Here is a 20226-nt window from a genome sequence, read left to right on the forward strand (position 1 = left end):
CTAATGACTTTTTTTCATATTGCTTTCATTCATATCTTAAAAAATAGTATAGCTATTGTCCTATCTTCTTTTTATTATGAAAATATAAGACATTTTACAAAGTTTGCACATATATTTACTAGGAAGATTTTTTTTTTAATTAGAGCTCAAAATTTAGAAATTATTGAAAATTAGGAATTTTATTTCTTAATAAACACTTTAAACAATTGTAACTATTTAATTCTACGAACTTACTAACCAAATTATTTCCCATTATAATTAATGCATAACGAAATCCATTTTTTTTAACAAGAAAAGGGCAATTAGTGTTTAAATTTATTGGCATTTATTTATGTGCTCAATATTTCTTACAAAAGTTTCAGTAATTATAATAATGCACAAAATCATAAATGGAATTAAAAAATCGGACATCAAAGCATTATTAGATAACGCATTTTGTATTAATTTTTTGGGTGCAAAATACATCTTGCATTTATTTTCCACACACGAGAAGGCGAAGAATTTCAAAAAAAAATTAATAATTCTTGAAAATATTAATATTTTAGTTTACCACTTTGATTAATATTTAATTTATCATTATTTTTGTCTGTATAAATTAAGCATTTTTTATTTAATATTTAAATGAAGGGTAGAAGCGGATCAAATAAAATTTTAATGCAATAAATTTCAATTTATCTAATTGTCTAAATGAATAAACTTCTTGAAAAATAAAGTTTTGTAGAGAATTTTTCTTCATAAGCAAAAATATTTTATAACAAAATAATTAAAAATGAATTTATTCGTAATTATATATAAGTTATTACTTGTTTTAAGATTTTCGGCTTACAAAGAAGACCAGATTATAAGTGACTTTTTTGTATAAAATATTTGCGACTATTTTTTTTACTTGACTGCAATTATATGAACAATCGCATTTTGTGAAATAATTTTTTTAAGTGCATTAAAGCGCTGATCTTATATTCTTTTGAAAAAATTTTTAAACTTTTCAGAAAGAATGCAAAAATTAAACATTTATCTATTATAATTTTGTTTTTGATAAATTACATTTAGATGTATTATTACGATTTTTTTTACTCCATTTTATATATTTGGTTGATAAATGCCAATTTAATTGAATTTATTTTATTATGTTTAATCAAAAAAGCTCTAACATTCCATTATTAAGCTGGTTACTTCTTAAAAACAACCTATGGAATAATTATTCTTTTAATTATAGTATAAATAATAATTGTTCCTATAGTAATATATAATTATTCCTATAATTATATTTATTTTCAAAATTCTATTTATATAAGAAGAAGCAAAATAAATTATAAATAATAGCTTTAAAAAGTTCTACAGTAATAGATATTAAAGATATATAGAATAATGAAAGAACACTAAGAATATGATGATCTATAACAAGTATACATCCCATATACACATCTTCATAGAATGAAATCTTTGGTAATCAAAAAGTATTTGTACCGGACATTAAGTTGCCAGTACAGCATGGGCGAAACTGATTCACATTTATCAAAAGTAGTACCTATCATTCATTAATAGACACTACTTTTTTCATATGCTCGTAAAAAAAAAAAAGAATATATCATTTGATGACTGTTTATGAGTAGTAAGCGATGGTTTTAGAAACAGTAAATACTGATAAGGAAATACAGGAATAAAAAGCCATAGTCAAAAAAAAAAAATCAACTAATATTTTTTCTATATCGGTGAAATATAAATTTTAACACTAAAATTAGTATTTTTTAAACAATAAAAAAATTGTATTGAATTTTATTTCTTTCACTCATACAACCAAACTTTACATTTTGGTGCTTTCACCGTAATCGTGATTAAGTCTCAGATGCAGTTTTAAGAAAAGTTTCATTGCTCTTGAACATCTCTTTGCGAAAAAGATTCAAACTTCTCTCAGAAATTTTCGCTGTAAATGTTTTGCCATGCATGAAGTACAATAGACTGTAACATATAGATTGTAACTTTAGATATATTTTTTAAAGCGTCACAAAAAAAAAAAAAAAAAAATACTATTACCGACGCCTAGAAACTATCTAATTCTTATACATCTAAATATGGAAACAACTTCTTAACAAAAAAAATCAAATATATACCAATGTAGTTATGGTATATTAAACAAAATTTGTACTCTGGGTAATTTTTCCATGGGAAATCTATTCATGGCATCAAAAAAGGGTGTACGGCGATAGGAAATTTCAAAGTTTATAGAAATTTTAATAAGTAAACAATCCTCTTGGAACATTTTAGGTATAGCATCATTTACTTTATATTACCAGGTTTAAAATAGTATTTTCAGTTTTCATATACAATGACCGGCAGCAGAATAAAGAAGAGTGACTCCTTTATTTCCGCGACTGTACAATAATTAAAAAGAAATTGATTTCCAATAAATCTTAATTTCATTATTATATACTGCTTTGTTTCGTTATAAGGCTTTTTAAATTCCAATTGTAATTTGATGGATTCTATAATTTTTTTGATGTTATAGAATATTTGGAAAAAGACTATTAAAATGGAATAGTAAGCAAGCTATTCTTTCGGGAGATTAATGTGTAAGGTCAGGAATTTTTGCTAGTATACTCCTTGCACGCGTACCAAAATATCTAACGAGCGGCGTTTCAGTAGTTATTAATCAATGGAAAATAAAAGAAAATCACAAGAACAATACTTTCGAAATATCCACCATCGCCAGCGATGGAACACCGGAAAAATGAAGTCAGTGTAGAAAAACATTCAGAATTGTCATTGAACTGGACTGGATTCGAAGATTTGACATCCAATCCATGCTAATATCTTCTAAGCTCATTTTAATTCCGGCATTTGGATTAGGCCCTCATTGAATACGAATGAGGAGGCAGATACTTGAGATGCATAGAGGAGGAGACGAGGTGAGCTCTAGCAAGGCATTCACAATGGGGGGGGGGAAATGGTGTAGTGTGGAATGATCGTAAATGGCAGTTTGACAGTACTGCACAGCAATATATGCTAAGTATCGTAATTTCCTTTCATTATCTTTGAATTCTTCCTTTAACTATTGAAATCATTATTATAGTTACAAGAAATTAATAAATTAAAATAGCAAACTGTAATAATGTGATTTGATTTATAATGGTGATTTTTAGGTGCGGATCTGAACCTACAATAATAAGCTGTGCTGGTTGCTATGGTGACGATGAAGCAGTACTGAAATGGACTAAAGTGGGAGATGAGGTAATGTCTATATTTACAAAAGTAACCCCATACTGTATGACACATTTATAGAACGTTTTAACTTTGACACGGTTCGAGAAACGGGAAAGAAAATTTCCCCATTTCTCTGAAAAAATTGCTGTCGAGGAGTGGGCACGTTCATCAGCAGATATAACTGAGGCAGCACGAAGAACTTATTAATTCTTTGTATATTTTTAAAACCTGATATTTTAGTATGAACATATCTTGCTTCGTTACACCAATTCAAATTTCCTGTCATCAAGTAATGTTCGCGGGACGAATTATAATATATATTTCTCCTAGTTGTTTTGAAAATAATAGCCATTTCAGAAAGAGATTATTTCCATTCTGATGCATTTCATTCACATTTGTTCAAATGCCCGAACACATTTTTCAATTTTAGATATTTCACTCATTCATCATCCAGTTGATTACGGTAACATATAATTGATGAAACTAAAGTCAAGATGAACTATGTTTTAGGTTACCAATAATAATGACAGAAATTCTCATGTTCACACTAATACACTAATTGTTAACTTAAACTTTTGCGCGCTGTTTAGAGATGGTTCATGGAAAAATTACATTAACCCAAAAAATTATTTATCGGAATATAATCTTATTGATGAATAGATCTCTCCCATATATATATATATATATATATATATATATTTCAAGCTTATTTTTAATACACAAAACAACATATCGTATTTCTTTCTTCTCAAAGATACAATAGTTTTGGCAGTTGATTATTTTAATGGATAAAAAATCCAAGCATATTCGTATATTACTCACTGTTTTTGTTTTCAGTGGAGAAATTTAACTGCAAAATTTCATTTCAACAAATATTCATTATAAAAAAATAATCTATTGTATCAAAATTGTTTTTCTGTTTTTATAGAATTTTATAACTTGGATTTGCTTCTTATTTATAAAATGGGATTTTGTAATCGATTTTCACACATTTTCTAATGTGCTATAGTTATAAAATTTTATGTGTTCATTACATATGTAATAAACACATAAAATGTAATGAACACATTATGTGTTTAACATGTGTTCTGGATGATATTGAACTATTTTTATAGTCAATCACCTAATGAAATTAAATTTTAACTCCGTACGAGTAGGATAAACTGATGTTGAAAATGTGAGAAAAACTGATTTCAAAATTTCGTAATATTTACAATAATAAATTATAGATTAAAAGGTATAAAAAATTACTTTTTAGTACTTTTATAAAGGTTTTTAAAAACTATTTAGATTCCTTTCACTCTTTCATTTCGTTGTTTTGACTTAATTAAATTCTAGTAACCATAATTGAATCCTTTCCTATGTTAAGTCAATTTATTTGCCAACGTAACAATTTTTTTTAAACCTTTTTCGATTGAATCAATTTTTATTATGAATTATGCTTATTTGCTATAAACACCATGTAGGATTAACTTTTTTCCTTGGGCTCTTCGGTAATATTGATTTTCAAAATACAAAAAAAATTAATGTTGATAATATTAAAGAAATTCACACTAAAATTCGATTTCTTCCATGTCGTTGTTGAAATCAAATCGTCGTTTGCATCGCTTCCTCAGATTTCAACACAACTAATCGTGAAAACCTTCTTACTTTCTTGTATAAGAAGTAAACAAAGAGAAAGTCCAATCATCATCATGAAATTCCACTACGAAATTTTCATAATTCTCCACGCTCCGAACCTTACTGAGTCAGACATAATTCCAAGAATGATTCTATCAATCTAAACACACTAACACAAAAACGCAATATGTATAGGAACACGATAACTCAATAAAGATACGAATTAGATAAACAAAATCAGGTACCTGAGGTCGACACCAAATTTAAAGATTTATATCTAATTTTGGACTTGATTATTCAAAGAGGGGAGGTCGAAAATGTGCATTTGATTCTCTTCATTATACTAAAAAATTAAACATTAAAACAAGCCATATTATCTAAGTATACAAGAAATCCAGGATCCAAATTTACTTTTTAGGCTGCTTTTATCGTACTTAACTCTTAATTAATAACATTTACTTGAGAATTTATTTTTCCTTGCAGGAACTATGGACAAATGACCCAATTATTGAAGTCTGTCCTTACACAAATGCAATCAAGCCTTCTCCTTATGCCCGATCCCGCCTTCCTAGAAGAACATCATCTTTGGTTTCAGTAAACACAGAATCTGAATCCACAGCTCGAGCCTCGTTGACATCAACATCATCAAGTACAAGCAGCGTAGTTGGAAGTGGATTGGCTAAGGTTCACAATATTTTCCTCAGGGTGCAAGATAAAGCATGAGAACAAACTCAGTTTGCTGAAAGTTGCAAGCAATTTCATACTAAGTATGTGTTATTTCCATCTAAGAGGCGATTTTAAGCCATGAGTCCAGACATAAGCAATCCTGTCTATTTGTGTGAACGACAATTTATGTTTTGTCTCGTCTCAAGAATGTTTCTGAGAAGAGACAGAATTAAGTGTACATTTCTATCAACAATGCTAATAACTTGTGTACGAATGTCAGCAACTTACAATACAATTTGACTTCTACAAATCAAATATGATACTATTTGAAAGATATTCAGACCTTCCAAGGAAGCGCAAACTATTCGTGGAGAAATGTATTGAATGTTAGATATTTCAATTTTTTTCTGAAGAATGCAATGTAGAAAGACAATTGCAACGATTTTGGATGACAATTTAAAAGCAAAATATTCATGCATGAAACTAAAAACTACAAAGCATTGAAAAAGAAAAGAAATATTTCGGCATTTACTAATTCATAAATCACTATATATTCTTAATCTAAACATACAAACAAAACTGTGTGCTACAAAATCAATTCTATAGTCTGTTGTCTATAGTCTATATATAGTTCACAATCTTTTGTATATGGCTCATCTTATTTGAAGTGTTGATTTCACAAAATTAGCTCCGTTAATATTAAATTATTTAACATCAATTTTTACTCTTTTATTGAACGTCATGTAAATTTCAAAAATACAACAATAGAAAAAAGTATGAAAATCAGATTCATATCGTGCGGTAAACATTGCGCAATAGTTGAAAAAATATGAATCTCTAACGCTTTGGAAAATATATATAATTACCGAAAGCAAATAAATAAAAACAATGTAGTAGCAAAATGTCTAAGAAATAAATGTATCCATTCACTACTTTTGCTTATATAGTAAGAAAAGTTTTAATTTGTTTAAAAGAAAAATGTAACTTTAGTTTCGAGATATATTATTACTAAATTGAAAATAAATATATTGAATAAGAATCTAACAGCCCGAATTCACCTAAGAATACCAAAAGCATTACATAAATAAATATCTCATGTAGGTTAGCAATTCATAAACTTCATATTTAAAATCATCAGAAATTAAATATATAAACGAGTTTTCAATGTAAAAATAGTCTATGGCATGTCTATTTTTAAATAAACCCGTCCTTTACAAAATGATATACCCGTCCTCAGTATAACCTCAGCTTCTATCTTCCTAATACTTACCTCACTACATATTATAAAATGCCTCAACATTTCAAAGCAGTTTCATATCTGTGTGCTTTCAGTGTTCGCGCAAATACATCTATGATAAAATATATGCCCCCCCCCTTTTTTTTTACATTAAGAAATCGTAATTCTGCAATTGACTAAATTTATAACTGTATCATAAAATTCATTTTAATGTTAATAATCTCCACTATAAAAATATTAATCTTTTGAACTTCAAAGAGATGTGTGTACAAAAATAGTAGACTCAATTTTCAAATGGAAAGTTTAACTCTAAAATTAACCAAATTTTTATCTGATTCTACAATTTTTTTTAATCCATAATCTAATTTTTCCATGTTTTATAAAAAGAAAAAAACTACTCTTTCTCTCACTGAAAGCCAAATCAATGTAGAGAAAAGAACTAGAAAATAGTTTCTTAAATATATAAAAATTTGAAAACCATAGCTACCAAATATGAAATCACAATGCCATAAGGTAAAATAGAAATTATTAATGCGTATAGAGTAATGACTTTATTTGACATACTGGCCATAATCAATTTGTGTGGAATTTAAAAAGAATTGTTACTTTTATAGAAAATAACTAATTCTTCCGAATTTCTGCTTCAAAATGTATTCAGATTTCTTTAAAATACATATACAGTGAGAAAAATAACATTTGTTTTGAATACCAAAGACCGAGGAGTTTTTTTTATAAAATGAATTCAAATACCATTCAACATTTATTATCTGAGCATCATATTCATTTATTATTAGCAAATATCAAAATTTTTTAATGTTTAAATTATCTTTTCTTTAGTATAGATAATTAAAAAAAAGTTGGCAAAGTTTAAATTACCTTTTCTTTCCTATGGATGGTAAAAAAAAAAGTTGGCAAAAGTTTTCATTGCAAAATGTTTGCTCATATTACAAGATTTTTATACTTACACATATCCTGTTTCCTCTTTCAAAAATATACATCTAAGAATATTCCTCTTAATCAATAAAAGGCATCAAGAGAGATAATTCAGTAACTGTGATTACTCTGAAAGACAGATTTTTCGATTACAATCTTTCATACTTTACAATTTTGGAAATAATTTATATGAAAAAGTTTACCTTTTATCTGTTTAACTATTGTTGGCCATCCTTTAAAAAAATTGAGAATTCTTAAACTGAATTTTACAAATTTACTGGAGCTTATTCATAAATCTTGCCTTGAGATATGTCTTATTATATAACTTCCCAATATAATGCACTTTTCAGAAAAAAAAAATTTTTTAAGTAATTTTTATTATTTAATGATATTATTTTTTGTTAGCAATATATTCTGAAATGTTCTGAAATGTTCTCCAATATTTTATTACTGAAAAGTTACTGAAATGTTCTCCCAATATTTTATATTAGATACTAAATTATCAGAATGCTTTTTTTCCACTAATTTCCATAAAATATTCTCCCCCATTTGCTATTTGAGTAATATATTAAAACATTATAAAATAAATATACAATAGCATAAACTAGCACTATTATTGAAAATAAATTCATGGTTATTTACTTGAAAAGATAGTTTTAAAAAATAGGAGTTTTAGGCATTAAAATAATTTGTTCCCAAGATAAGTCAGTACTAAGCATCTACATATTTCATATGGACCAATATGTTTTCACTTAAAGTTACTTTGAATCTAGTCAAATCAGCATTTTCTTAGTATGTATTTGTGTACATTGTTTTCATGTAAAGAAATAGCTTCAACAGATGAAGCTTAACTAATGCCATTTATGATTGTCATGTACATTATATTCGATGTATGTCTTCTTAAATGTAATTTTGCATATCTTTATTGTTATACATGTGTCTACATAATGTCAAAATATATATGCGTCTATTTTCGGATATTTCTTACTTTTTATCCTTAAAGTGCTCCAAGCACATACAGGGTCAAATGCCAATATAATCGGTCTTTGGGCATAACTAGATTTTCTCTCTCTACAACATACAGTTAAGGAATTAAAATTTTGCACTTATATTCATCAAACTCTTTTACATTTTAAAATAATTTATTTTAAAAATTGGCTGTTTCTATAGTAATGAGAATATGAACTAAAATATTCATATTCTGTTTCAAACTAATTTTCATGCATTGTTAATGGTAATCTGTAATTAAAAGCATATTCTGAATGTTTACTATTTTAAATAATTTTTGTTGTATAAAAATTTGAAGGAAAAAAGAAATAAATGGTATTTATTTTATGATCTCAAGAAAAGTTTCTTCCTTAGATTCAGTTAATCCAGTTCATCGTGTTCAAACAGAAAAGAAAATATTACATACTATGAAAATTTAATCCGATATTATTATTGTTAAGATTTTAAGTTTCAGTCACATATAATTCCATTTTAGGGACACTTATTTCTAAATCAAGTCTCAGAGTGACAGCACATTTCAGTACTTGAATTAATACATAACTTTTTGATGCTCTGCAATTTTATGTAATTACCAAGAAAAAAATAAAATTAATCAAAAATTCAGTCAAAAAAGACATTTTTATAGATATCAGCATTAAAGAGGGAGGGGGGGGGAAGATAAGTCTGATATATTTTTGAATTAAGAAAATAAACATTGAAGATGAGAAAAGCAAATTTTTTAATTCGCCATTTTTAAAGTTGTTTAATGTGCAGCCTTCCTAAAATGGAAAAAAAAAAAAATTATATTTAATCATAACTGAGCTTCCAAGGACAAATTCTAATTTAGCTACAAGAGCAAAATTCTTCAGCGTTTTTTTTAAATTTTATTTAGGCATAATCTGTCTGAATTCCACATTTTAATTGATGCATCATACTGCTTTGTTATATTTTTTTAAAATTCTCAGCAGTAGTAAAGGAAAGTGGAAATATTTTAATAAAGTAGCTTCAGAAGGTAACGGCTAAAAAACACGAATAAATCGATTTATCTTCTTTTCTCCTCCCTTAATTTTTTAAATAATAAATACGGTTCGTTCCATCTTTTATAATAACTAGTTTGAAAAATAAGTAACAAGTGGATTAATTAAATAAAACACCAAAATTAATCGGTAAATTAAATTCTGAGCCTAAAATTTTAAGATTTTCAATTCAACAGTCTCAAATCGATTTACATGTTTGTTTAGACCATTTGACGGCGTTTTATACCAGTAGCATTTTTAATAATAACAAGGATCTCATAATGTCAGTAACCTCAGTAAATTATTTCGTATGAATAGGAAATTCTAGAGGATATATTTTTTCTAGTTTATTCTCAACCATTTCTATTTGCACCACGATTATCGATAAATCCAAAAATAATCTTTCAGAAAAGCCTATTTATTTCAATCAATTAATCACATCCAGAATCTTGTGACAACTGTATTTAAATCAGCAATATTACAAAGAATCAGTAATTTCTTTAAAATAGTCGAAGATTTGAAGAAAATCACATTTTTTTATATAAAAAGAAGCACAATATACAAATAACTACTAAATTTTCTTCAATATAAAATTCACAATGAGACATCATGATTTTCATTCTATTTTTATGAATACTTTTTTGAAAATTTCGCTTTCCTTTAATACTTTATTTTTCAAAATAGAAAAAAATCCTTGGAAATATGTAAATAAAATCACAAATATAGCATTTTTTGTTTTAAAGAAGCAGCTAGCAATAATTCACATAAAAAATTCAAATTTATTTACAAACACACATTGCAATATGTAACAAAATTCTTTAGAATCGGAACAAATGGAGAGAAGTGTACAGTTAACAATTCACATTATAAACGATCTAATATGTATGAGTATACACAGAATGGAATCTAAATGTTTGAGGTTCAATTGATTCATTTCAAAAAATATTACAAAAAGTGGAAAAAATTTAAACAGATGTCTATTTTATGCTAAGGAGACAATTTGGATTACCATTAAAAAGCACAAGAACTAATTTCTTCAAAAATTATCAATATGATTCTCTCTTCTACAATTTACAACTCATGAAATAAATACTATACGTATAAGATCATACAAGTAGAACAAATCAATTCAGTTAGAAAATTCTACACTATAATTTTTACAACACTAACTGATAAACTGTTTTCACTCAAACAAATTTTCATGATTACAGTCATTCACTAGAATAAGTAAAAAGATATCACAATGCATAGATGAATTAATGACAAGTGGCAAAAAAAAAAAAGATGAAAATGCAATAACGCAGAAAACAGAATTTTAAAAAAGGAATATTAAAACGAAGTAAAGCAACAGAAAATTCATTTGGCATTAATAAATGATGTGATATACATCCACATAATACTGCCTAGACACATACACATCTACATTTTTTTCATGATAATTACAGCAATTCACTCTCACATTTTTTTTTCAAACACTTCACAAGTTTACAATCAGAAAACTGACAGCTAGCTACCAGGAGAGGGAAAAATTAGCTACTAGTGAAATTCTTCGAAGAACTCATTTTATTCAAACTAGCAATAAAATAGAATTTTTTTAAAAAATGTTTTAACATTATTCATGCATACAAGGAATCTAGCAGGTGACTTTTTAATAAACAATTGATTATTAATACCCTTTTTTCAGGTTTCATATTTACTGTCTTCATGAGGTTCATCCCACTTACTTCGTGACGATCATAATGTTAACAAATTACATTTAAAATGCTAAAAAAAAAAGATTTAATCAAGATAATCAATGAGGTAAAGAGACACAATTAAATCGTAGTTTAAAAAAGTAGTCTTGCCATAAAACAACAAACCGCATTCTTTTGGGTGAAGATAATACCACAAACGAGCGACACAATTCATAAAAATATTTAATAGGATAAATCAGATAGATTTTACAACTATTACAACTTTCAAATATGGCAAAAATACGTACACATAAAAATAAAATTGTAATATTTAATTAATTATTTCAAGACCAATGTTAATTTATCCCCTTTCGATTTCAATAAAATATAACACATTTTTGGATAAACATAATTAACTGATTGTAGTCATCTGTTATAAAATTTACATATTAAAACATACGAGATAAAGTAAAAAAATTTAAAAGGGACATTATTCAGGAATAATCAGTACCAACTGATTCAGTAGGGAGTTAATGATATGCCAACACGAGAGCATTAATACAGTTTTCCGTTTTATTATATGAAATTGCAACAAAACACAACAGTTCAAATTATTTAATTTTGAAATGATATTTAAATTATATCTTTCTTGAAGATTAAATAATTTTTTCTTAACCTGAGCAGATATTTTTACCGTCTCGAATACAAAGAGAAAGTATTTCAATCGTCAAAATATTCGATATCGAGATTTTTATAAATCTTTATTTATTTATTTTTTAACTTCTCACAGTCCATAATTCCGAAGCATGTTTAAGAATGGTGTCACAACAATCATGAAATGCAATGATCTATACGTATAAAATTTGGTTGCGAAGTCTTTACACCCAAATTGTAGGTCCGTATCAAATTTCGAGTCGCATACAACTGGAAATATGTCTGCCTGTCTATATGTATGTGAATAATGCACTAAAAAAACAATAAGCTAGATGACTGAAATTCGACATAGAGTCTTAGCATTAAAATTGTCGATCAGTCAAAAATTTTAGATCAAATCTATACTTAGGTAGATTGCCTACTTGCCTGTTTATCCTTGGTATACGAATAAAGCAGGTCAAAAGCGCAAACAGCTTGGCAAATGGAATTGAAAATGTGGTTTTCACACTCAAATAATAAATGCATATCAAACTATACACGAAATCTGTTAGCAGGATGAAATATTTTTCCAAAATCCCTTGTATTTTCTTCTTTTTCTAACAAAGATAAGCAAAAAAATCAGCATATATTAGAGAAGTATAGGAGCCATTTGAAGGAGAACCCTCCCGATTTTCAGCTATAAATACAGACTGCAAAAGTTTTTTTAAAAACTGAGAGAAACGAATAACAACATCCCAAAAATTCTGATATCAATTCAAACAAAACATTTTTCTATTACTCGAAAGATTTTCTCGCTAATTTCAAATATTTTAAGGCTCATAATAATTAAAATTATATGCACTTTTCAAATTGAAAGCTGAGTCATCATGTACTTTATGAAAAATATTATGCTATTATTAAGAATAGTTCTAAAGAGAAAACATCCAGTTCACAACTAAACTATTAAGTGAGAAATTTGTCTCCTTCTTCAAAGTGTTTTGTTCGTTAATATTATTTCATGGCAGAAAAATTCCAAAGAAATTATTATTTTTTTTATCTCCGACATATATACTTTTACACTACGCTCAACCAATTCCCTCATTTTGGATGATGGTCATATATGGTTCTTTCATAATTCTTTTTTATAGGAAATTCTTTAAATTAGCATCTAAAATTTAATATATCTATAAAGAAATTTTAATCCTTTCCATTTTCACTTAATATAAAAAGTATATTTTATACAAGGAAATAGATAATCATCAAAAAGATTTTACTTATATATATTATTTACAGCTGTTTAAATAACATACAAATATAAGTATCTAAGAACATTGGTGATTGGAAATAAAACTGTTCATTTTACTCACTATGCAGGATCATGCAGAAAAAATATATGCCATAAATGAATTGAATATAATTTAAAGGAACTTAATTAGCAATATTTCAATACATTTTTTTGATTAAAAGTGGCTTCACATTTATTTTAGTTGGCACATTATGGTTAATCAACCAGTTTCTGTCAAAACATTTATATACTCACTCACTATTTGATTAAGTTGCACATTCAAATTTCTTTTATCATTCAAATATAATTTGTCTTTCTATATTTATCATTATTATATTTATAATGCTATTGTTAGTTAAATTATAATATTTTCATTTGATAGGTCTAATAAAGCATATTGTTGTGAATGCTCGTTTGATATTCGATGCAATAATAACTTAACAATAATAACTTAAAAAATGTTTATAATACTGTGAAAAACTTGTCACTCTTGTAGAAAGCATTTAAAATTTCTCCCGTTATATATATATATATATAAGAGAAGAAAATTCGAAAGCAGATCAAAATTTAAGATACATGCACAGAAACATATATATTTTATATAATGAGCAATCAACAATGATCAACGGACTCATTAAGAAAATTACCACAATCATCACTGTAGTAAATTTTGTTGTCTTTATTAAACCCCATTCAAAAGAATTTTTCTAGGCAATGGAAATTTTCATAAAAAGAGGAAACAATATGCTGATAAAAATTTTTTAAAAAGTTCATGATAAATATTTTCTAGGCAATGGAGATTTTCATAAAAAGAGGAAACAATTTGCTGATAAAAATTTTTTTAAAAAGTTAATGATAAATACCATAGTAACTTCTCCTCATATACATTACAAATAATACGAGTATATTTCCAGACTTCAACAAAGGTATAACAAAAAAAAAAAATGATGAATAAATTATTCGTTTAATGCGGTGATAACAACAGCATGGTTCATAATACAAATTTCTCTTCCATTAAAAGAATGGGTCATTAAAACTTGAAGCAGAAGAAAACTTTTTCCAAGTTTATAAAACAAAAAAAACACAAAAAAAAAAATGCAGAGAATCTTCATCTGAACAATTCTAGAACGCGATTCTTACAGAAGCAGAAAGAAAAAATGAGATGTAAAATAAAAATTATCATCTCTTTATATAAGAATTATCTAAAAATGCCAGTAACGCTCTTTTAGCATTTGGGTGTGTGTGTGTTTTTTTCCCCTTAATGTTAGCGAATTAAGAATGCAAGTAAACCGTTAAGCGTTTATGAAAGCATATACAGATAGCACTGAGTTACATTTCTTTTCTTCTATTGAGGAATATTATATATATATAATTTTGCATTTAGCAATGCTTTTTTTTTTTCTATTAGCAGATCACCATCAAATTTTAATGATTAATTTTGAGTACTTTTGAGTATCATGTAGTTATGGGATTGCACTTTTATTTCGCATTTGACATTGCATTTCAGTGGAAACGTAAATTTCAGCGGTGGGTTTTTCCCCCTTTATTCTTTTAATCGAATTTTATCCTTCTTGAGACCGTTTCATTCTTTGAGTAATACTTCAATAATATTTGTAATACCTCAAGCCTTTTTTGCATAAATTTATTAATTTTACCATAATTATTTTACTTCTCGACGTTTACGTTTGGCAGAATACATTATTTTATGAAATTTAGCTTTTTTTCATGTTGTTTATTTCAAGCCAGTTTGATGTCTCATTTCTTTCTGTTAGTTGCTGGTCAATTCTGGCTGATTATCTGTTTCAAACAGAATTGCCACTCAAATTTAGAAAGAAAAAAAAATTATCTGTGTTTCCCCAGTACGTATATGCAATATAAGAGCAAATGCACGAATAGCATAACCCGTGGTAGATCCAGAAAAAGTTTTTTAAATTGAAATCTATGTATTTCTTTACGTTGTCAAATACCTTTAAAGTACTTTTGCAAACACTGGCATTTTGTCAAAATTTCAATGAAAATTCAAAAGAATCAGTGACTTCCAAGAAATCAGCACGTCTAGCTTTCTTACCTTTAAATATTCTACAAATTTCTCTAAGAATAACATCTGCCTTCCATTGAGTAGATATATGTTCATACTGAAATGCTCAATAGATATTTAGTCCACGAGAAACTATAACTAATATTTTACAGTCGTTTTCGCACATAAGTTCTCCTTCGACATATTTTTAAAATTTTAAATTTACATTTGATCTAACCATACTAATTTGTAAATTAATGTAATTTCTTTAAAATTACCAACCAATTCTTGAGCAGTAGTATGCTTTAAAAATACTGAATTCCAATATCTTCTGGAGACTCTATTGGTTGATTTATGCCAATATCTTACAATAAGATCCATTTGATATTTTTGTGAAATGCGGTTCAAAGCTTCGTCAAAGCATTTACATTTTTTAAAGATTTAAAAATGTTTTTAATTTTTTACGATCTAAAGTACATTTTTTGGCTATTTCATTATTAATGAACATGCGTGAAAATATTTCCGTCACTGAATGCATTAAAGGACGAATGCGACGTAACAAATTTTAATGCCCATAAAAGTTCAGCTATAAATTATTGTTCTTGAACTAAAAAGTTCGAAATCGGCATCTTTTCAAAACATTAAATTTGACTTTTTCAGATTTGGCCTATCATCGTCTTCTGTATTTCTTTCAGACACAAAATTCAATATCAATTATGACCTGTCTTGAGCTTGCACGCAATTTTGTATGTTTCCCTCTTCTGGCATTACTAATAGGAACATGTTTTCTTATATTACTTAAGATTATTATCTTCTTATAAAGCAAGTGGATTTTGGCAACAAATGACACAGCAAATGGATTTTGTAGAACTTCTCTAACCCATTTAGCAAAGTCAGGATTCAAATTTTTATCCGTCCAATTTGTATTAAATACGGATTTTGAGCAACGCATTGTTTAAAAAAATTCTCTAATCCACTCTTAATGAGCTCATAAATTCTTAAATAATAAACAAACCATTCAATAAACTCACGTGTGAATGACTAAACATCACCGCGATGCTTCTGCGGATTGAATGTTGTTAGTCCCGCCAAAGAAATTTATTCCATTCTCTCATGAAGTTATAACAGTCTCGCGCATCCTCACTAGCTGCAATCCAAGAATCCCATGAATAAAACCGTCACTGAAATCAAAATTAGACTTATCTATACCGTGTTTCCGTGATTACACATGTGTTCCATTTTTGGTGCTACGGCTCCATCTTCTATTATTGCAATGTTCAGTAATCGCATTTTTTTGGATTAAAAAAAAGATGCAAGATATACAGATTCATTATCTTTATAGGTATAACTTCCCCCAAAACGGTTTAAGCAGTTACTCTCAATCTTATTTAATAGCCTAAATATTATAAACTTTACAAAATTATTTCATTAATATTTCAAGCAATTTTTTTCTTCGTCATAGAAATAAATTACATAGAACAAAATCATAGATTTATGTATGCTTCAAAGTTCATATTCTCGTCCGAAGTTGCTCATTTTCAGAGATGTATCAAAACTAACAACATTGAAGAATTTTGCGATATTAGAATGTTCTTAGTCCATTTTTCTTCAAACATAAAACAGAAATCAACTGCTTAATCAATGCATCTATTATCAGTTAAAAAAAATTCCGAAAATTCTCCAGGTAGCAATGGCGATAATTTATAAAGCTGTATGGTCAACTGCAATAATTAGGAATATTAAATAATAGTGTTACCATGAGCAAAATTATAAATTCTAACTTATTACATTCATAAGAATCTAAATTACAAGAAAAGAAACTATTTTCATTCAGAAATAAATAAATGGCTCCAAAAAATATTAAAATACACAAAATACATACATATTGTGAGTGTGATTTTTAGATTGCCGCCGGTTTTTATTTTTTTTTAATTTTAAATCACTTAATTAAATTCCTTCACGAAAAAGAATAGGAACATAAAAATGAGTACTTCAAAGATTGTGATATTGCAATACACTTCATCTTCCTACAATTCATAATACACATAGGGCACTTTCACCAATTAATTTTCGTAGATTTTGAAATATAAATTTGATAGAAAATTACACAAAACATAGGAAATATAACACAAAATAATCATTCCTCAAAATAATTTACCACATAGAATAGTAAAATGAATAAAGCTTACATTAAAATGATTTTAAATATCCCTGGGATTTAGATGGTTCCAGACACTTTCAAGCAATTATTCTCAGTTTAATATACAATTTATTAGAAGTCAAATGGCACAGAAAAATATCTGTTATCTCACGTGCATTTGCTTAAATTGGTGTTAACACAAAAATTGTTTGGGTGCAATCTGTATGCAGCTTTCGATGGGGGACACAATGCTTATCAACACAATTATTCCGCATTGTGAAAAAATAATTTTTTTACTATATGGAGATAACCAAGACAAAGTTAGTGTCATTTTTTTATATATCTCATTAGAAACAAAACCAAAATTAATTCAATACAGAAATATTCACTACACCATAATAATGTTAATACCGTGGTGTCATGGTTCACTTTTGTACAAGTCTCAGTCAGCTGACATTCTATTTTAGCAAAATCGTTCTGAATTAGCTAAACATTATAATCTAAAAATCATTCAATTCACTTTTACTAGGACTTTTACTTTCCTTTTCGTAGGACATCAAGATAAGGCTCCAGGGTGAATGCAATAGGCGGATTCAAATCAATTAGATCACGGTGATAGAGCGTCATGTTAATTCTTCATTAAGTTTTTTCATGACTTTTAGAAACTGATGAAATAATTCATCTCCTAAAATAATGAGAATGAGCTGGAAGAATAGACATGTGACGCTAGACATTTTAGAAATACTCATACTGAAAGATAAAATGCTGAAATAACCTTGAAATACGCTAAGCAAGAAGAAGCCTCAAATAAAGAAGTGGTGACTTTCAAGACGTGGTACAGCAGCAAGAAAGGGGGGGGGGGAATGGTTTGCTATGAAGAAACTTACATTTAAAAATATTTTTTTAACTAAATTAATTATTTTGATCTTAGAGATTGTTCAATCATGTTTACGCTTTTCCCACTTGACTAGTTTGTTGGTTATGAATCTTCCCTTTTATCTTAAAATAACAATAATGCATAATAAGATGCTGTTTAATATGAAAAATTTTAAATAAAAGCATTCTTTTATTTTCCAAAGTTATTATGTTACAACTTTCCTTAACCAATATGGCATTTCCTATTTATGTCAGATAACTGAGACTAATGTACTCTCAAACATTACACATGGTTAATTTAATGAGAAAATGATGAATACAGATGAGTGTTTTAAGGATACGTATTATAATGTTAACAATTTTAAAAACAAAATAAATGCTGATAATCAATTTCAATGTTTGAATTGAAATATAGGTTTGCTTTATAGGTACATATGCTAATAGAAACAATATAAACTGAATATCTTCCCCCGTTTGAAAAAAGTATAGATATCAAATATCTGATACACAAAAAGAAAAACCAAATACTGTTAATTTACTAACCACAATTGCAATGAAATCCTTTTAATACTACTTAATCTACTTAAATGCCTCTTCAACAAATTTCACAAAGAAATATATATACATTCCAGATGACTAAAAACTAACAGTATTTTCTTTTTTACTTTTAAAGTTTAAAGCAAAAAAAAAACAAAATCGATCACAGAAAATGGGATTAAAAAAATAAGGTATAATGGCAGTGTCCTCTGACTATATTTTAAATAAAGCTTTGCAGTTTTCAATATACACATTTTGACTTTTTGAAAGCGAAATGCACGAACTATTTCCAATATAGAATTGGAAACTAAAAGTAAATCACATAAAATCGGAAGCAAAAAAAATCTAAATATAAGACACTCTAAAATCAAAAGCATATAATCACAAAATGAAAAAAAAAATCTTATTAAAAGCTTTCTCTTAAAGATAACAACGAAATAAAAAAATAAAAAGAAAGAAAATTGCACATACTAAAGTCAAAGTTAAATTTTTCGGAAATATAAATAATAATCAAGATATAAATGTAAATGCATTCTTTCATTAAAAATTCGCAAGTAAAAATCGCAAATTTAAGTACTCAAAACAAAATCCAAACTGATAATTCAGACATAAATCAATGTCTTCACACAGTTTGCATCTATATAAAATAGCATTAACTGGTCCTGTAATTCCATGCCTTTCAATAAAGTTACGCGATTGTTAAATGCCTTTTATGGTTGAAAGGATACACCCTAAAATACTTTACAGCAGGCAAATGACTGAATAAATATCACAAGCAAAATACAAAGAACGCGAACATATATTTCAGTGTATATTTACTACACAATCACTAGTGTATAAATATATAAAAGAGTTATAAAATGCTCGTAATAATTTTATCCACGAGCTCTAATTACATCTTTTACTATTTACAAATAAAAATAAGATACTGCAAATAAGTAAAACATAACAAATGCTTTAAAAAATGCTAAAAATTTAACAAAAATAATTTTTAAATCTTCCAACAAAACTAATATGACTGCAATCAAGTATCATGTAAAAAAAATAATAAAATTACTCTGCCATTGAACAGCAATTAAATGCTAAGGTAATATAACTTTCAGTTGCACAAATCATTCAGAAGAAATGGAGCAGTTTTTGGCACTTTTACAGGAAGTTGCAGCTAAGTTAAATACTTTTGCACAATTTTTTTTAACCTTTCTCAGTCATTTCTTACGTGCTTTTTCGGCCTTTTTTTGTAGCTTTTCTAAAGCCTTCTGTTCTTTCTCATGAGCTTTCCTTTCTTTCTCCAGCAATGCTTTCATTTCTTTCACTTTTTTCTTGATTACTGATCTGTCACTACTGCTGTTCACACCAATTGCCTGTACAAAGGAAAATATTCAGAAAATTTAATCATGTTTAGCAG

At 27.2% G+C, this 20226-nt stretch overlaps 2 protein-coding genes across 6 annotated transcripts in view; one reads left to right on the top strand and one right to left on the bottom strand.

Annotated features, from left to right (window-relative positions):
- LOC129960059 (uncharacterized) overlaps positions 1-7992 on the top strand; it is a 353127-nt gene extending 345135 nt beyond the window's left edge. For all 5 annotated transcript variants that reach the window (XM_056073116.1, XM_056073113.1, XM_056073114.1 and 2 more), the window contains 2 exons: positions 3141-3228; positions 5305-7992. In XM_056073116.1, coding sequence (XP_055929091.1) covers positions 3141-3228; positions 5305-5544 — 328 coding nt within the window. In that variant the 3' untranslated portion in view covers positions 5545-7992. The remainder of the gene's footprint in view (positions 1-3140; positions 3229-5304) is intronic.
- Positions 7993-10359: 2367 nt separating this feature from the next.
- The window catches only part of LOC129960283 (neurabin-1-like), a 65503-nt gene continuing 55636 nt past the window's right edge, over positions 10360-20226 (bottom strand). The window contains exon 21 of the mRNA XM_056073587.1: positions 10360-20182. Coding sequence (XP_055929562.1) covers positions 20027-20182 — 156 coding nt within the window. The 3' untranslated portion in view covers positions 10360-20026. The remainder of the gene's footprint in view (positions 20183-20226) is intronic.

This window comes from Argiope bruennichi, chromosome X2 (genome assembly GCF_947563725.1).
Source record: "Argiope bruennichi chromosome X2, qqArgBrue1.1, whole genome shotgun sequence".
NCBI lineage: Eukaryota > Metazoa > Arthropoda > Arachnida > Araneae > Araneidae > Argiope > Argiope bruennichi.